General features: G+C 39.5%; 2 protein-coding genes across 5 annotated transcripts in view; one reads left to right on the top strand and one right to left on the bottom strand.

The window, feature by feature from the left end:
• LOC139451097 (kinesin-like protein KIF28) overlaps positions 1-19,467 on the top strand; it is an 85,338-nt gene that overhangs the window by 7,977 nt on the left and 57,894 nt on the right. The window lies entirely within an intron of this gene.
• Positions 43-6,827, bottom strand: LOC139444359 (uncharacterized). Its single transcript, XM_071225312.1, has 2 exons — positions 6,676-6,827; positions 43-6,338 (listed from the first exon to the last, which is right to left on the bottom strand). Exon 2 carries the CDS (start codon positions 6,142-6,144, stop codon positions 43-45), a length of 6,102 nt encoding a protein of 2,033 aa, XP_071081413.1. The 5' UTR covers positions 6,145-6,338; positions 6,676-6,827.

Here is a 19,467-nt window from a genome sequence, read left to right as displayed (position 1 = left end):
ACACTTGAGTACGTTAAGCAAAACAATACAATGTTCATAAAGTCATTTGTTTGACTTCTCTGCAGACAGCAGCACCACCATCTCTGAGATTGGACGTGTATATGTTGTTGCCGATTTCTCACGGATAACACGGACAACAGCCTTTCGCACTTTGCCATCTGTACTTGGAATAGCCTTCTCTATTACACCAATAGGCCATTCATTTCTTGCAGTATTCTTTTCCTTTAAAAGAACAACATCGTCTTGTGAGACATTAGGTTCATCTGAAAACCATTTGTGTCTACGCTGCAAGGTATGAAGATATTCATTCTTCCACTTTCCCCAGAACTGATCAGCAAGGGACTGTACTTGTCTCCATTGTGACTTATATAAGTCTTTTATCTGAAAGTCTGACACCATTTCCTCTACATGTTCAGTTTTCAGAGTCAACAGAGTAGAGGGTGTCAGTATGCCTGGCGATTCTGGGTCTGATGAGATAGGTACGATTGGTCGTGCATTCACAATTGCACAAACCTCAGCCATTAATGTTGTCAACACTTCATGTGTAAAGTTTTTCGATGACACATCAGTGAGCATGGAGTCGAGAATTCTTCGTGAAATGCCGATCATTCGTTCCCAAACTCCACCCATATGCGATGAATGTGGAGGATTGAAAATCCAACTGGTTTTGTTTTCACTCAAAAAGCTCTGAATCTGCTCGTCCTCAACATTGATAACATGTACATTGAGAATGCCTGCTGCGCCAATGAAGTTGGTTCCGCGATCTGACCGGAATTCTTTTACTCTACCTCTGATAGATGTGAAGCGCCTCAGAGCGTTGATAAAAGCAGAGGTGCTCAGTTCTTCAATAACTTCAATGTGAATTGCTCTCACAACAAGGCAAGTAAACAGTAATGCCCATCTCTTACTGTTTGCTTGACCTCCTCTTGTGCGCCGTGTGACAACATTCCAGGGGCCGAAGGTGTCAACTCCGACATACGTGAAAGGTGGACTCTGTGTCAGGCGGTCAACTGGCAGATTGGCCATCTTCTGCTGGGCTTCTCGACCACGTAGTTTCCGACATTTCACACATTTGTAGATCAAAGAATTGATCAAACGTTTTCCACTTGTAACCCATAGACCTGCAGCTCTTACAGCTCCTTCAGAAAAGTGTCGGCCCTGATGTTTAACTTGTTCATGATAATGGCGAACGAGGAGAGTGGCAATGTGATGATGACCAGGGATAATAAGAGGATGTTTGTGACCAGTACTCAAATCTGCTTGACCGAGACGTCCACCTACTCTCAGCATACCTTCCTCATCAATCACTGGATTCAATGTCCTTATTGAACTATCCTTCGGCAAAGGAGATTTGGATCTGATGCAGTCTATCTCTGTTGCATAGACTTCATGCTGAACTTGTTGAATGATAAAATGTTCAGAGGCCATGTAAGCGTGGCTGCCAACAATACCTGTGCACACATGTTTTGATTCACGTTTCGTTTTCCAGTTGTGCTTCCTCACCAATTGACGAAGACGTGCTATGGCTTCAACAAGTTTCTTCCAGTTTGAGAATTTCTCATATCTGTGAGAATCTAGCTTTTCATGTTTGTGTACAACACTGGTAACACATGAGGTCACTTCTGTCAACAGTTCTGTGCTATTTTCCTCGTCTTCGCTAAACTCTATGTGTTGATCTTTCTCAGGGAGTTGAGACGGACCTTGAAGCCATGAACTGTTTCCAACTAAGTTGGCTGAAATTGATCTTGTTGCACAATCTGAGGGATTTAAATCTGTTGCAACATAATTCCACTGTTGTGAAGATGACAATTTTCTGATTTTGGCTACTCTATTGGATACATAAACAGAAAATCTTCTGGTCTTGTTAGAAATATACCCAAGTACAATTCTGCTGTCTGTGAAATAATTGACAGATGTCAATGGAATGTTTAAGCACTCACACACAAAATTCCCAATTTCTACCCCTAGCACGGCTGCGCTCAATTCCAAACGAGGAATGGTGTGTCCATGGGTCGGAGCGACCTTCGTCTTGCCTAACAAAAATCCCATCTGTCTTTTTCCAGTCTTCTCACCCGCCATCAGATAAGCTACAGCCGCAATAGCCTTTTCGGATGCATCACAGTATACACATACTTCTTTCTTCTCATATTTTTGAAGAGACATCGGCAAGAACTTCCGAGGAATCTGTAACTGCTCGAGTAACCTCAAAGAATCTCTCCAGTTCTCCCATTCCTGTCGAAGTTCCTCGGGCAACATGTCATCCCATTCCAATTTCTGTGATATGAGCTCCCTGAGGAGAATCTTTCCTTTGATAATTACAGGGGCGACGAAACCCATTGGGTCATACAGGCTATTGATGGTTGAGAGCACTCCACGTTTAGTGTAAGGTTTTGCCTCATCTGACACTCTAAATGTAAATGTGTCAGATTTCACATCCCAGGACATCCCCAGGCTACGCTGTAAAGGGAATGTGTTTTCCTCAAAGTTCAAGTCTTTGAAATCTTTAGCAAGATCCTCAGATTGGAATGCTTCCACAACTTGTGAGCTGTTGGATGTAATTTTGTGAAGTCTTAGGTTTCCAAACTCTTGCAAGGTTTGCTGTGTTCTCTTCACAAGATCTACAGCCTGGTCTGCATTTGGCGTAGACGTGAGTCCGTCATCAACATAGAAATCTTTCTTGACAAACTGTTCAACATCTTCTCCAAAAGTATTTTTTCCAGTTTCTACTGTTTTTCGAAGCCCATAAGTGGCAATAGCTGGAGATGGGCTGTTTCCAAACACATGCACCGTCATTCGGTATTCGATCAGCTCTCTGTTGGGGTCATTGTCTTTGTACCACAAAAATCTGAGGTAATTTCGATGTTCCTCTCGGACTTGAAAGCAGTAAAACATCTGCTGGATGTCTCCCATTACTGCCACATCATGTTTTCTGAATCGGATAAGAATGTCCAGCAAACTATTTGTCATATCTGGTCCTTGCAACAGAACGTTGTTTAATGACACTCCGTTGTACTGAGCCGAGGAATCAAATACGACTCGCACTTGATTCGGTTTTTTGGGGTGATATACGCCAAATAATGGTAGATACCAACATTCTTCTCCGGATTTTAGAGGAGGGGCAATTTCTGCATGCTTGTTTTCAAATATCTTTTCCATGAAATCCAGCATATGTTTCTTTTTCACTGCATCCTTTGTGATACTACGGTCCAATGTGTTGGCTCGTTTGATAGCCTGAGGTTTGTTGTTAGGAAGGAGTGGTCTTGGGGACTTGAAGGGAAGTGGTGCGACCCAGTTTCCACTTGTGCCTCTATACATTTCCTGGTCCATGATTTGAAGAAATTCGTGATCTTCGACAGATAATCCAGGTTTGTCATCATTTTTGGTGACCTCAAATACTGTCCTTCCTAACATCTCTTCAGGCGACAGAATATCCTGTGAAATATTTATTTTCAGATCAAACGAGTTCGGACACGGCTTGAAAAGAGACGTGCGTCCATTTTTCAAGAGGTATGTCTTCTTAACATTCACAATGTCAGGTTCGTGCACCTTGCCTATGCAACTTTCACCAATGATCACCCAACCTAAAGGTAGCTTTTGAGCATATGGGGTTTTGCCTTGTCCAATGCGGTGGTCATAGACATGGTGTGCCTGAATCAAGTCTCTACCAATGAGCAATAGAATGTCAGCAGATTCATCAACTGGGGGAATGTTATCTGCAATGTCGACGAGGTGCGGATAATGCAAAGCTACATCAGGGGTGGGTATCTCATCCCTCTGATTAGGAACTGAATTGCACTCTATGACCGTTGGAAGATCAAAACTGACCCCGCTGTCTACTGATTCAACTACAAAACCACTGCCTCTCCTTCCTGAAGTCTCCACTACACCTGCACATGAGGAAAGTGTATAACGCACTTTATCACTGTCAATGTTGAATATCTCAAAGAACTTTGATCGTGCCAAGCTTGAGTTACTTTGGTCATCAAGTAACGAATACATCTTCACTGATAATTCAGGTTGGCCCTTTGGATACACATTCACCAGGACTGTTTTGGCACAAGATTTACCACTGAATGCTTCCCCACATATCTGTGTACATTTGGAGGAAACAGGATCTCTTATCCCACCTTTAACTATTGTCTGATCCTTCTCCCCGCTATTGTCATCCATCAGTCTATCACTCTGGACAGGGGGAGGATAGTCTATGTGCAGGGCTGTTGCATGTCTAGGGTCATTGCACACAGAACATTTTCCTGGCTGTTTACACATCCTGGCAATGTGTGTTGTTGCCATGCAACATCTGTAGCAAAGTCGATGTCTTTTGATAAACTCCTTCCTCTCTTCAATAGTTTTTTCTCGAAAAGCCTTGCATTCATTTAAAGAATGTTTCGTCTTGTGCAAGGGGCACAAAGCTACTTCTTCTGTACTATTTTCTTTCTGCGACTGTTGAACTTCTGTCTTCCTTGACGAGATTGCAGGCTTTATTGTTTTCTGTGTCAGGTAGGGTTTTTCTTTCTGGAGTGAAACACTCTGGCCTGACTCATACACAAAACTCGGATCATTTCTGACCTTGCTTGACTCCTGCACAAACTCGACAAAAATTGCGAAAGGTGGAAAAGAGACACTGTGGCGTTCTTTATACCTGAATGCTTGAGTCGTCCATCTTTCTTGTAGAGAATACGGCAACTTGTGTACAATCGGATTCACCCCTGTGGATGAATCAAAGTAAGCAAGCATTGAGCTATACTTCTCACAGCTCTTTACTGATTCTATCTCACAAAGTAAATCTGCAAGTTCATAAAGTCTCTTGTTATCTCTGTTTGTCAACTTCGGAAAGTTGGTCAACCTAGATTTAAGAGATGCTTCCACCATCTCAGGTGACCCATATCGCTCATCAAGTCTTTGCCACAATCTTTCAAGTCCCTTCTGGGGGTCCTGAGCATTAGATGCTCTTAGACTTAGGGCGTGTTTTGTTGATTCTGGACCCAACCATTTTACTAATAAGTCCAGTTCCTCCATGTGTGTTACTCTCAATTCGCCCATCACACTCTGAAATGCATACTTCCAAATACTGTATGATTCTGGCTGGTCATTGTAATATCGCAGTCTAGACAGCAGCAAATCTTTCTTTAAAAGAAAGTGTGAAAAGTCTTCAGCTTGACACTCTTGAGTACTTACAAATGGTGCAGCTGACTGAAAAACTGGAGCATTTGGGTCAAGTGGTCTATTCCTTGGTCTAGTACTAGCTTGACGATCAAGCAGTGACTCTGCACCAGCACGGTCACGTTGTGTCCGATTGTTCTGATCTTGTGACATTTGTCTAAGCTGTGATACATACACTCGTGTCCGTTCCTGTGAATTTTCAGCAGGTAACTGAATACTTGACTTCTGTACATCACTCGAAACTGAGGTGGCACGTAAAGCGTTAACTTCTGCCTCAGCTTGTGCAGCTTCCTTTCGTTGCTGTAAGAGTTTGCACTCTGCTTGGAGTTCAGCTTTCTTCCTTATGGCCTGAGCTGCGGTTACTTGCTGTTGTTCGTCAATCAATGCTTGCTGCCTAAGAATGTCTGCCTCTTTTACTGCAAACTCAACAGCTGCCTTTGCAGCTTCAGCCTTTGCAAGTGTTTTAGCAAGGAGTGAACTACCTGTTGACGAATGAGAATCAGATCCTTTTGACTTACTCTCCGATTTCGTTTTGCTAGTCCGATGTGAGAACTTTTCCAATGCTTCTTGAATACAGCTGTCAACGTGTTTAGCAGCACTGTCCACTGATAACCTCAAGCTGTACACTTTCAGATTGTGAGAATCTAAATCTTGCTTACTCTCTTCTGTACCTGTCCTGGACAAATAAGCAGCAAGTTCATTTGCAAGTTCTTGAAACTCAGCAAAGGATTTGGTTAGCTCTTTCTCACAAATTCTTAATAATATGAGGTCACCATAACATGCATTGCTATTGTCAATTTGAAGTTGAACATCTTTCCATAATGTTTCAAGTTTAATACTGAGCTCTTGTCTGGTCGATTCATAAAGAATTTGTCCCTTTTCAGTCAATATCCTCTTGCGTTTCTCATCTTCGACATCACTTTGTTCATCGGCTTTGCCTTTAAGGGTGTCTACACTCTGTTCCATAACTGTAGTTTCCATCCGTCTTCAGCAGTTGTCGAAGTCCTTTTACTGTACTGTCTTCCCCAAACGTGGTTTAGGTTCTAGCAGTCATCAGTTTACCGATCCAACACTGAGGCACAGTCTTGTAAAATATTGGACAAAATTGAGTTTCAAGATTTATAAGTTTATTACTTCTGCGCACGCCAGTGTGCATGGATGCATTTGGTAAAAGGCTACAACAAAACAAAACAAAAGAATTAACCCTTATGCAATAAGGAAAACACACATGTACGTGGGTACTTATACGACCTTGTGGTGGACTTCATATGAGTCCGAATCAGCCTAGCATGGCATTAATACTGAAAGAAGCGCCAGAGCAATCATTAGGCTTCAATAGACATCTATAAAAAAACTATCTGGTGATTTTAAGTGCGCATCATAAAATTTACACGTGGTTCCTGATGCTACATTACACTAGAATTTCCACATACTGAATACACACAAAATTTAACATAAGTTACATCCAAAACATATCTAAAAGGTTCTTAACGATATAATTCATAAACTTACACTATGGATGGCTGAAGTTCGACTTGATATAGCATGCAATGCCAAAAACCAATGTGGGGAACCCACGGACCAATGTCACTGTTGCGACCGACGAACGTTCTAAAACTAGCACTTCCGGTCCTAAGCGAAGCGCATGATTGAGAACCAGTGGAATAAAACATCACTGTTACTTGTAACGGCACACCACCCAAATTGAATTTTAGGCTAAATTTTTTTGTAAACCAACCACTATAAAATATAAGGCATTGCCAAAAAATATGAAATTGTTCTGCTCCAGCTTCGTTGCATGACTGAAATTCATCAAAGTTATTTTCTAAGTACAACAAAAAAACACATAAAGAGTGAAATAGCAACATGACACTTTGTGTATAAAGAGAATCTAATAAAATCTGCTGTGCATTGACTGTGTAATAACACAGGTGGGTGTGAACCTACTTCTGTTGTATATAATGAAATAGATCCCAGGCAGGTGGCAGTCTTATAGTGTTATCACTGTACTTGACCTGTATATTGACAATGTTTATGGCGGTTGGTACAATCAGATTTTCGGATTGGTTGATTTGGATGGATGAATTCCTACTGTTTTGTTTTATACATTGTATACAGGTTTTGTTGTTTTAAGTGGATACCCGCTGTGAATATTGCTGGAATATTGCTGAGACCACTCTCATTCACGACTCACTTAAGCTGGATACATTCTGTAGATTCAACATTATAATGAAAAGTGTCATGTTATTTTGTGAATTATCTTTACAGCCAGTGTTTGTCAAATTGAATAGGATTTTGTTACATGGGCATGACCGTGTTTATATTGAAAATGTAATTTAAATTATAAATCGTTAGTTGGGTTTAAAACCTCTTTGAATAATATTTGATTAATATCATGGCGTCTCATCATGCGGAGGAAAGCCTAAAGTAATGCAGATCTTAGACTGGTAAGACTTCTATGATAACCACGAGCACGGGTATGGTGCTGACAAACCTAGAAACATTATTATTCTGAAACTGGGATTCAAACCTACAGTTTCCAGCATGCCAAAGGGATGCAACTCTAAACAGCAAATTGCATCACCTTAGAAAACACATGTCTCTTATGTAATTATATATAATGAACCAAAAAAATTGGGGATCATGAATATATTTGAAGATATTTTTATTAAATTGTGTGATCAGTCTTCCCCACAAAAAACATATCCCCAAAAATATTCAGGATCCCTAATCTTTTTGTTCAGTATATAAGCCATATATATAACTTTCTAAGTACACATCCGATGTACACATGACAAATAGTCTTCTTTTTGTTATTTTATATAAAGTATTCAGTGAGTGAGTGAGTGAGTATGGTTTTATGCCGATTTTAGCAATATACAGCAATATCACGGCGGGGGACACCAGAAATGGGCTTCACACATTGTACCCATGTCAGGAATTGAACCTTGGTCTTTGGCGTGACGAGCGAATGCTTTAACCACTAGGCTACCCGACCGCCCATTCAGAAACTTAACTGTTTTAAAATGAAGCGAAGTAGGTAGTTTTGATAAAGGTTAGATTTCTGTTGTGCTATCTCAGATTTATCTAGACCCTCTGAGTGGTCGATGTTCGGCCCATGTCTACTGCAAACATTAGTAAGATTCCCAAATTGGAATTACCAGTAAAATGTCATTTTGTTTTTGTTATAGCTGAGTAATATTATGACTTTGCAAAGATGACTTTTATTTAGCTGTCACTAGACCAATAAAGAGGAAGAGACAGATCCTCAGTTTTACATACGATATTTAATGCAATGTTCAAATAATCTTGGAAGTTTAGAAAATATGAACATTTTTGAAATTCCAAATGTTTTTTTACAGTTTGCTTGCCAAAGGCTCTTATTATGGAAAATCAGCTATTGACACCCTGAACATTGGATGTGTTTCTTACCAGAATACAAATGTCCGTTCTATGTTACATGCAATCTTCATTTTTGATAAATGTTATGATTCAACCAGCCATACTATTCTTCATCCCACGCGACACGCAATGTAAGTTATTTGCATCAATTCTCAGTTTGTATGCGTACAAGACAGTATTCTGTGTCCATTAAAACCCTGACAATGGAATATATAGTCTTGATAAGCGTGTTGATTTGTGTCATTTTTGTTTGTTGTTAACGCCACACTCAGCAATATTCCATTTATATGATGGCGACTGGTAACTAAATAAGTGTGGACCTGCAATCCAGTGATTGACATTATGAGCATCGATCTATGCAATTGGGATACAATGACATGCATCAACCAAGTCAGCGAGCCTGACCACCCAATCCTGTTAGTCGCCTCTTACGACAAGCATAGTAGCCTTTTACAGCAAGCATGGGTTGCTGAAGACCTATTCTATCCCGGATCCTCACGGCAAGCATGGGTTGCTGAAGACCTATTCTACCCCGGATCTTCACGCAAGCATGGGTTGCTGAAGACCTGTTCTACCCCGGATCCTCACGGCAAGCATGGGTTGCTGAAGACCTGTTCTACCGCGGATCTTCACGGCAAGCATGGGTTGCTGAAGACCTGTTCTACCCCGGATCTTCACGGCGAGCATGGGTTGCAGAAGACCTATTCTACCCCGGATCTTCACGCAAGCATGGGTTGCAGAAGACCTATTCTACCCCGGATCTTCACGGCAAGCATGGGTTGCTGAAGACCTGTTCTACCCCCGGATCTTCACGGCAAGCATGGGTTGCAGAAGACCTATTCTACCCCGGATCTTCACGGGTGAGGTTTGGGAAATGAGGTGGAGCAGTTCACTCTTGTCGTACAGTTCCACTGACTCATGGTGACCAGCATTCAGAAACAGCACGTGGAGTGTCAGATAGGGCTGATAGTGCCCAGGAAGAGATCAGGGGAGTGAGATGGCATGACTATCATGTTTCCTCACACAGGTTGTATATGCTGACAACTACATCAAGATGAACTTGTCTTTGAATGGCATGTTACCCAGCACTTTTTTGTGTGTTTTTATCTCCCCTTTCATGTCATGCCGGGTAATTGTGGCCATTTGTAGTCACATGACTTGGAGGAGCAGAATTTGGTTTCCGAACTAACATATACATACATATGTACCATGTGATAAGGAAAGGAGTGAGTGAGTATGGTTTTACGCCGCGAGGGACACCAGAAATGGGCTTCACACATTGTACCCATGTCGGGAATCGAACCCGGGTCTTCGGCGTGACGAGCGAATGCTTTAACCACTAGGCTACCCGACCACCTGATAAGGAATACAGCCTTAGGAATTCATCGTTTTTACGTCCAGAGATTTAATGTTAACCTTATTTCACTAGGCCTCCGAGTTTGAGGCTATTCCTGCTTCAATGAAACAAGGGGTGGTGGGGTAGCCTAGTGGTTACAGTGTTGGCTTGTCACGCTGAACACCCAGGTTCGATTCCCGACATGGGTACAATGTGTGAAGCCCATTTCTGGTGTTCCCCGCCGTGATATTGCTGGAACATTGCTAAAAGCGGCATGAAACCAATCTCACTCAGCGAGACAATACTGTTCACTTTGTTTACGTTTTCTGTCAGTTTTGTTCAATTCCAATTTGTAGCGAGATTGGTTAACTTTGAAACTTTGGTTTATTGAGACATAAATGAAAAAAACCAATTGTTTGGTTAGCCAATCAAATGTCACAGAATCATTTGCAATTTACATGTTTTCAAATACAGTAAACTACGTTTATAATGAACACGCTTATAACGAACCGACCGATATAACAAACTTATTTTTTAGTCCCGGCCATTTGTTGAATATATGATGTATATATGCATATAATGAACTACGGTTATTACGAACTAATATTAGTGGTCCCTTTGAGTTTGTTATAACCGTAGTTTACTGTATATTCATTGATCAAGTTAGTAACAGAAACAATGTCCTGTGAATATTCTGTTACTTCAACCAATGATATTAAAAACTATATTTTGTTGCCCATGAAGATCTGGTAAACTATATAACATTCAAACTAGTTAACATTGATAGAATATTGTATTTGATGAAATGAATATACAGAAGGGAGCAGGAAACACGTGACTCCCAAGATAGTTTTATGTCGCAACGTATTTTAAGTCAGGGCAGTGCAGCCGTGGTTAAAGTGTTCACTTCACACCAGAGACTTTCCCAAAATGAGTCAATGTGTGAAGCCTATTTTTGGTTTCCCCCGACATGATATGGCTAGAATTCTGCTAAAAGTGCCGTAAAACAATACTCACTCACTCATACTAAAGCATTCAGGATTGCCAGTCAGTACGCAATGGATACAATATTATGATGTTGTTTCATGTGATTAATAATATACATGCCTGTGGGAAGTTTGTGTGCTAAAAAGATAGATTCCTTCTCTTCTCTTAACTTCTCATATTTCATGGTAAATTGTAGAAGAAATCAGGATGATAATGTAGATATATCTGAAAGGTCATATCAAGACACATGTCTTGGAAAAGGCAGTTTAGTTCCAGGGCAAATGTCATAGCATCTTTCAAAGACAGACACTAAGATGAAATCTATTTTTATCTGATAAGAACCTTGATGGGCCCTGGGACCAGTGAAGATCACTGTCGGCTATATGTTCTTTCATAGATACCTTTTGCTAGTAGGTGCTGGGAATACAGAGACCTTGTCTTCAGATTGGGGATATTGAAAAAGATGATAGTGTTGCTTTGCAACCAAATGATAAGGTAAAAATATACACTTGATTAAGCTGACTTGACACAAGAAGAAGACATTTTATATTCTGAATTTTTTATCAGGCTAAAATTAATATTTTCATTTGGGTATCAAATCTCACAGAACTAGGATTAATATCGCTGTTTGGAGGTAGTTAATATATTCTGGTTAGGTCCCATTGGCTGCATTGCTATCGGGACAATCTTGCTGTTTGGGGATGGGGTGGGGTTGGGTGGGGTTGTGGGTATTTGTTAATATATTCAGGTCTCACTGACCACAGTGAGTACAGTTTTAGCAATATTTGAACAATATCATAGTGGGGACACTAGTAATGGGCTTCACATATAGTACCAATGTGTGGAATCGAACAAATAGGTTGAACATGTTTGTGTTGGCAGCTCCAATATTAGCCCTAAATATATTGAACATGTTCGTGTTAGCAGCTCCAATATTAGCCCTAAATATATTGAACATGTTCATGTTAGCAGCTCCAATATTAGCCCTAAATATATTGAACATGTTCATGTTAGCAGCTCCAATATTAGCCCTAAATATATTGAACATGTTTATGTTAGCAGCTCCAATATTAGCCCTAAATACACTGAACATGTTCGTGTTAGCAGCTCCAATATTAGCCCTAAATACATTGAACATGTTCATATTAGCAGCTCCAATATTAGCCCTAAATACATTGAAAATGTTCATGTTAGCAGCTCCAATATTAGCCCTAAATATATTGAACATGTTCATGTTAGCAGCTCCAATATTAGCCCTAAATACATTGAACATGTTCGTGTTAGCAGCTCCAATATTAGCCCTAAATACATTGAACATGTTCGTGTTAGCAGCTCCAATATTAGCCCTAAATACATTGAACATGTTCATGTTAGCAGCTCCAATATTAGCCCTAAATACATTGAACATGTTCATGTTAGCAGCTCCAATATTAGCCCTAAATACATAGAACATGTTCGTGTTAGCAGCTCCAATATTAGCCCTAAATATATTGAACATGTTCGTGTTAGCAGCTCCAATATTAGCCCTAAATATATTGAACATGTTCATGTAAGCAGCTCAAATATTACCCCTAAATACATTGAACATGTTCATGTTAGCAGCTCCAATATTAGCCCTAAATATATTGAACATGTTCGTGTTAGCAGCTCCAATATTAGCCCTAAATATATTGAACATGTTCATGTTAGCAGCTCCAATATTAGCCCTAAATATATTGAACATGTTCATGTAAGCAGCTCAAATATTACCCCTAAATACATTGAACATGTTCATGTTAGCAGCTCCAATATTAGCCCTAAATATATTGAACATGTTCGTGTTAGCAGCTCCAATATTAGCCCTAAATATATTGAACATGTTCATGTTAGCAGCTCCAATATTAGCCCTAAATATATTGAACATGTTCATGTAAGCAGCTCCAATATTAGCCCTAAAAACATTGAACATGTTTGTGTTAGCAGCTCCAATATTAGCCCTAAATACATTGAACATGTTCGTGTTAGCAGCTCCAATATTAGCCCTAAATATATTGAACATGTTCATGTTAGCAGCTCCAATATTAGCCCTAAATATATTGAACATGTTCGTGTTAGCAGCTCCAATATTAGCCCTAAATACATTGAACATGTTCGTGTTAGCAGCTCCAATATTAGCCCTAAATACATTGAACATGTTCATGTTAGCAGCTCCAATATTAGCCCTAAATACATTGAACATGTTTGTGTTAGCAGCTCCAATATTAGCCCTAAATATATTGAACATGTTCGTGTTAGCAGCTCCAATATTAGCCCTAAATACATTGAACATGTTCATGTTAGCAGCTCCAATATTAGCCCTAAATACATTGAACATGTTCGTGTTAGCAGCTCAAATATTAGCCCTAAATATATTGAACATGTTTATGTTAGCAGCTCCAATATTAGCCCTAAATACATTGAACATGTTCATGTTAGCAGCTCCAATATTAGCCCTAAATACATTGAACATGTTTATGTTAGCAGCTCCAATATTAGCCCTAAATACATTGAACATGTTTATGTTAGCAGCTCCAATATTAGCCCTAAATACATTGAACATGTTTATGTTAGCAGCTCCAATATTAGCCCTAAATACATTGAACATGTTCGTGTTAGCAGCTCCAATATTAGCCCTAAATACATTGAACATGTTTATGTTAGCAGCTCCAATATTAGCCCTAAATACATTGAACATGTGACATTATTTGTCAATGTTACCAATAGGGACAAGAATATCAGTGCAATTAATCTCACTGAGCAAAATATTTATGCTTTATGCTGACTGGTTAATTCATGGAAATGTTTCTGGTGTTTTTGATTGGTTTGCAAGAGGCCCATTGCTTCATGTCGTCAAATAATGTGTTGTTGCAAATGATTAAAGGTTATGTTGATTATAGATAAACCATATTTCCTAATAACTCGTAGGTTATTTCATTGTAATTTTTTTTTAAAATCAGTATAAATTTTGAATCATATCAATGTTCCTTATCAACTTATCAATAAAGGTCTGTTCGAGTTGAACCTAGATAAAGTTATTAATGATACATCAAGCTGATCAATGTATTGATGACTATCATACCAGTCTATGCCATGGCTTCACAATTACCCATACAAGCTCCCCATTATAAGATTTTTCCAATCAATGAGCTCACGACTGGAAATCAATGAACACTGATTGTATTGATATTCTTCTACTTTGTTCTGAGGGAGTGGGTGAGGGACATATGCTATTATAGGAGCTCGTAGCTCTCAGCAGTGTGAGTAGCTGCTATCCTTTGTGTCTTCAGATTAGGCGTGACAAATGTAATTTCCTGGTTTGCTGATTTTCTTGGTTATTTTAGCAAAAGACATGAGGTAGGCTAAATGTAAAGTCTATGTCAATTGTATTTACAATATTGTGGTAAATGCCCTAAAAATGTCTTGAAAAAGGTTTTAGCAAAAAAGATTGACATCTTCTGACATCTTTCATGGTATTTTTTCAGATTTTCATCGACCTTTCTTTTTCTTTGATATTATTATCATCATTATTATCATTATTATCATCATCATCATGATTATGATTATGATGATGATTATGATGATTATGATTATGATTATTATTATTATTATTATTATTATTATTATTATTATCATCATCATCAGTATACATATAAAAATAAGTAAATGCAACTAAGAGGGTTTGGGCGATCCTGGCACAGTCAGGCTGTTCGGCTTATCATCAGCTCAGGGCCCTTGCCCCCTCTACACGCAGCCCAGACAGCGAATGGGACTTCTCCCAGGAAGCGCTGCCCATTCGAACCCACCCAGAACTTTTCGGAGAATGTAAAGACTCCCCAACACTGCAGCCTACTGCATTACCAAGATTGTCAGAAGGGCTGTATTCCAGGCAGCAAACCCGGGTACTCTCCCAATGTCAGTGGTTGTTGTTGTTTTCGTTGCCTGAGCGGTTATTAACATGATTACTGTAAACAGCTTTATTTCTGCGCCGTTAAAATATTGCGAATACCACACCAAAGACAATACTGCGACGAGATATTTTTGCGAGTTGCCGTGTTGAGACGACACCTCGATTACCAAACAATAGACAGCTTCTCTCCGAAGCTAGTTAATCTGAGTTGGCCGGAAAGTTGACCAGTGTCATGAAACCGAATCACGCAAGATGGCTTGTTTCCTGTGTGGACAAAATTGCAAAGGACACTGACGCAATCAAGCGAGGTTGGAAGAAGGCAGGATTACTGTGAGGCAACAGTGACACTAATTGGTCTGTTTACACTGTCATTTGTGATGCATTGTGTGACCATTCTGCATTCATTTGTATTTTTAACTTGTGGTTCTGGTTGATGATTTCAACATTTGATGACGTGTTGCAATGAATAAAGTATGTATGTATTATTTATACTTTTTTTTGTGTTTTTAATTTTTGCGATTGAGTCTCGTTCGCAAAACTCGCAATAATAAAACGGTCGCAAAAAATTCTCTGTTCACAGTAAATCAAAATTGGCAGATACTGTAATCCAGATCTGTTCACCAGGATCTTATATATCTACCGGTACGTTTGTATCAGGTGTTTTAATAATGAATGTGTCTGCGTGGCCCTACAGAATCAGTAAATGTCTAGGCACCCAGACATTGGAACTGGCCGCATAATTTATTAAGAGCTATTTCCAATCACTTAATGACATAAACACCTGTCACAGGTGAGCCAGGTAGACTGCCAGCAGGTGTTTCAATATGGCTGCGTGGATGACACGTTCCACATCCTTTCACAAGTCTTCATAGTTTGTGTTATCTAATAGATGTTTTCTGATTCGGGGTTAATATTGATTTATGTTTTCAGTTCGTCATGGCCCTTCAGCTTCTTGCTTGGTGGGGCATCCAGGTAGCCTAGTGGTTGTGACGCTACTATATATGCCAAAGTCTGGTTTAATTCCCTAGAAGGGCGGTCGGGTAGCCTAGTGGTTGTGACGCTACTATATATGCCAAAGTCTGGTTTAATTCCCTAGAAGGGCGGTCGTGTAGCCTAGTGGTTGTGACGCTACTATATATGCCAAAGTCTGGTTTAATTCCCTAGAAGGGCGGTCGTGTAGCCTAGTGGTTGTGACGCTACTATATATGCCAAAGTCTGGTTTAATTCCCTAGAAGGGCGGTCGTGTAGCCTAGTGGTTGTGACGCTACTATATATGCCAAAGTCTGGTTTAATTCCCTAGAAGGGCGGTCGTGTAGCCTAGTGGTTGTGACGCTACTATATATGCCAAAGTCTGGTTTAATTCCCTAGAAGGGCGGTCGTGTAGCCTAGTGGTTAAAGCGTTCGCTCGTCAAGCTGAAAACCCGGGTTTGATTCCCAGCATGGGTACAATGTAAGAAGCCGATTTCTGGTGACCCCCGCCGTGATTTTGCTGGAATATTGCTAAAGTGGCGTAAAACCATACTCACTCACTCACTGTTCATCTGTAAACTTTCAACTTCTCTGAATAATTGAGTAGATTAAATTTGATAATGTCTTTAATCATAGTGGCACCAAAACAATACATATAGAATTTTTAGATAGTAAAATATTTCAGAATCTTCTCACAATCCACATGAAATCAAATCTTTGGTCAGAATTGGAATGAAATTAATAAAGGCAAGACCAATTTTGTTGATCAATACAAGTGGGAGAGGATATGTTGTCAGACTTGATCCAAAAACAATTAGCTATAAAACAACAAACTGTACAATTTAACAGCATGTCAGTTTAATTTATTTACTTTTGCAAATTTGGGTTGGTCGTCCATAAAATAAGATAATCAATTTTAGCCTGATCCAGCAAGCCAGCCATTGGTTTGGGCGTGGTAAGTTTCTGTTTTCAGTACGAGAGAGTAAACATGTAAACGTTGCTTCCTTGATGTGAAGCGGTGCACTGTATCAGGTATTCCATTGTGGCTGTGTTAAGATGTCAGTGTTTTGGATACAGCGTGGAGTTCCGTGGCATCGTCGTCGACAGTCGCACAGCAACTACATCACACTACATCATCGGGATTGTCATGTATTGATCTTAAATGGATTTCAAGCATCTGAAAAGATTGCATGGCGAGTCTGAAAGAACTGTGAACAGATCCTGTTAAAGTCTGTCTACAATGTCCAACACTGAAAAGTGATTGCAGTTATTTGTATTAAAGGCATTGTGAATTTTGACGGAAGAGAAACTTGAATAATTAATGACTTGACTCCTGAGAGTTTCTAGGGCTTTGGTTGGTGGGGACGGATGGCCCAGTCGTCTAAGGCGCCTTAATTCGCTGTGCAGAGTTGCATCCCTTGGCTACGCCAGAAACCTATGATTGTGGGTTCAAATCCTGGTTCACCCTGATTATGTTTCTAGGTTTGTTGGCATCATACCTGTGCTTATGGGTTTCCCCCAAGTCGTCAGCGATTAAGACCTGCCTCACTTTGCGTTTTCTTCCCACAATAAGCTGACATGGTGAATGTATATCTTGAGTATAGTGCACACCCATGTATAATGTGCACCCCTTCTAGCTGATTTAGTATTTTGGAAACAAATCTTTTTCTAAATATTTTGCCCGGAAAAAAAATTACACCGTACCCCTTCGGCAAATTCAGGTAAAGGAATGGGTGATAAGAAACTTGGTCAGTACAAATATGAAATTAGAGATAAAAAATCACCACACATGTTGATTTATTGTTTAAATTGGATTTTCTGTTCAGCTAGGTATTGTTTTACATGCAAGGATTAAGATTACCTTGTGTATTTTCTCATAAACAAGGCCAGAAACAGCAATCAGCTGTACACACGTTTTCTTGGAATCTACCGGTGATTCGGTTAAAACTTACCCAATAATATAACTTTAATGGATTTTGATGCAAGGATCGGGAAAAATTGTATCTGAAACTATTTTGTTATCAGGAATAATATATTCCAATATTATGTTATTTTAGTTGCAGCTTTTACTGAATATATTTAAAATAATGACCCTCAGTGTAGCACTTCGTGCAGCTGATCGCTATTGCCGGATATATTTTTCACAGGGAACAATTTGACCAGTCACCGTCGAGGCTACTGCGCACATGATCACAAAACTACATGTTAATATAGAGTCATCAAGATACAACAAATGTGACTTTTAATGAGTCAAAGTGTGGCATTTATGATATATGTATCCATTTTCTGTTGACTAAAGTTCGTTTCAAGGCACAAATAGCGGTAATCTGACCGTGGTTGCTGTTAATAACGGTGAGTTGTGCGATCTTCTGATCGCTTCACACCAGATTTCGCCGAAATTAATTAAGACAATATTCAAAGGAATTTTGAATAAAATTAATGAAATAAGGTACAAACAAAAGTCCAGATATACAATGAGCACTTTTTATAACCAGACAGTGTAGTTACAAGATTACATTGTGTACTTCAGTACGGATTTGTTGACATGGCATTTCCAGTGTTACTTGCTAATGGTAATGTCTTTGCGTTGGGGGAAAAAACATCAAAACTCATAATGGCATGTATAATGCGCAGCCCCTTCTACACAGCTGTGAGTTTTTTTTAATTGTGCTCTATACTCAAGAGAATACGGTAACTGGAATATTGTTAACATGGTTAAATGAGAGTCATATAGCTGGAATATTGAGTGCGGTGTTTAACAACAAACAATCAAACACAAACAAACAAACAAACAGAGTAGCTGCTACATGTGATCATGTTCTTCTTGATTATTGGGGGGGCACGGGGGGCACAGTTGTCTGAGGTGCCAACCTCATGCCAGAAACCTAGGAACATGGGTTCGAATCCTGATTTGCTCCAATTATGGTTTTAGGCTTATCAGCACCATACCCGGCTTGTGGGTTTCATGAAAGTGATAAACGTCCCACTTCAGGCTTTCCTCCCACATAAAGCCGACAAGCTGCAATATAACTGGAATACTATTTTTGAAGCATGTTTCTCGAATTTCCTCTTTTATTCTATGAATATTTAATGTGTACTTGTGCCAAATTGGGCTGAAGATGGATTCAGTAGTCATTTCTAAAGTTTGTTCTATAATTTGAATTGAAACAAAATCAAATTCCTTTTGCCTGAAAATATATTTCTCTATTCCTTAATTCATATTGACTTTACCAATTATTTATACCAGGTGCTGGGGAGCCTTGTTGCTAAAATGTTTGAGGTCACTCCCATGTCACTCCCAGATTTGTTCCCACATAGGTACAATTTGCGAAGCACATTTCAATGTCCTCCTGCGATGAGGTTGCTGGAATATTGCTAAAAAGGTGTAAGACCATCTCACTACCTGTTTCAAAATGTCCCAAAGATCCCAGCTTTAACTAGATTATTTATCACCATGGAATAACAAAATTTATAGCCCTCTCTGCTGGATGTCTGCATGTATACCAGCTATCATAATATTCTTTGCAGCTTACATCAAGGACATATGTGTGAATGAACTATTGCGGAGTAGGGGGAACATACTTATTCATGCTGTCATTGACAGCCAACATAATGCATTATACATATATACCTTCTCACCGTCAGTCGACATACACAACACTAGTAGGTGAAATAAACATAATAA

Source organism: Haliotis cracherodii, unplaced genomic scaffold, assembly GCF_022045235.1.
Source record: "Haliotis cracherodii isolate W230 unplaced genomic scaffold, xgHalCrac1.p SCAF_10, whole genome shotgun sequence".
NCBI lineage: Eukaryota > Metazoa > Mollusca > Gastropoda > Lepetellida > Haliotidae > Haliotis > Haliotis cracherodii.
The sequence above is the reverse complement of the archived record's forward strand: the minus strand, read 5'-3'. Positions and strand labels throughout refer to the sequence as shown.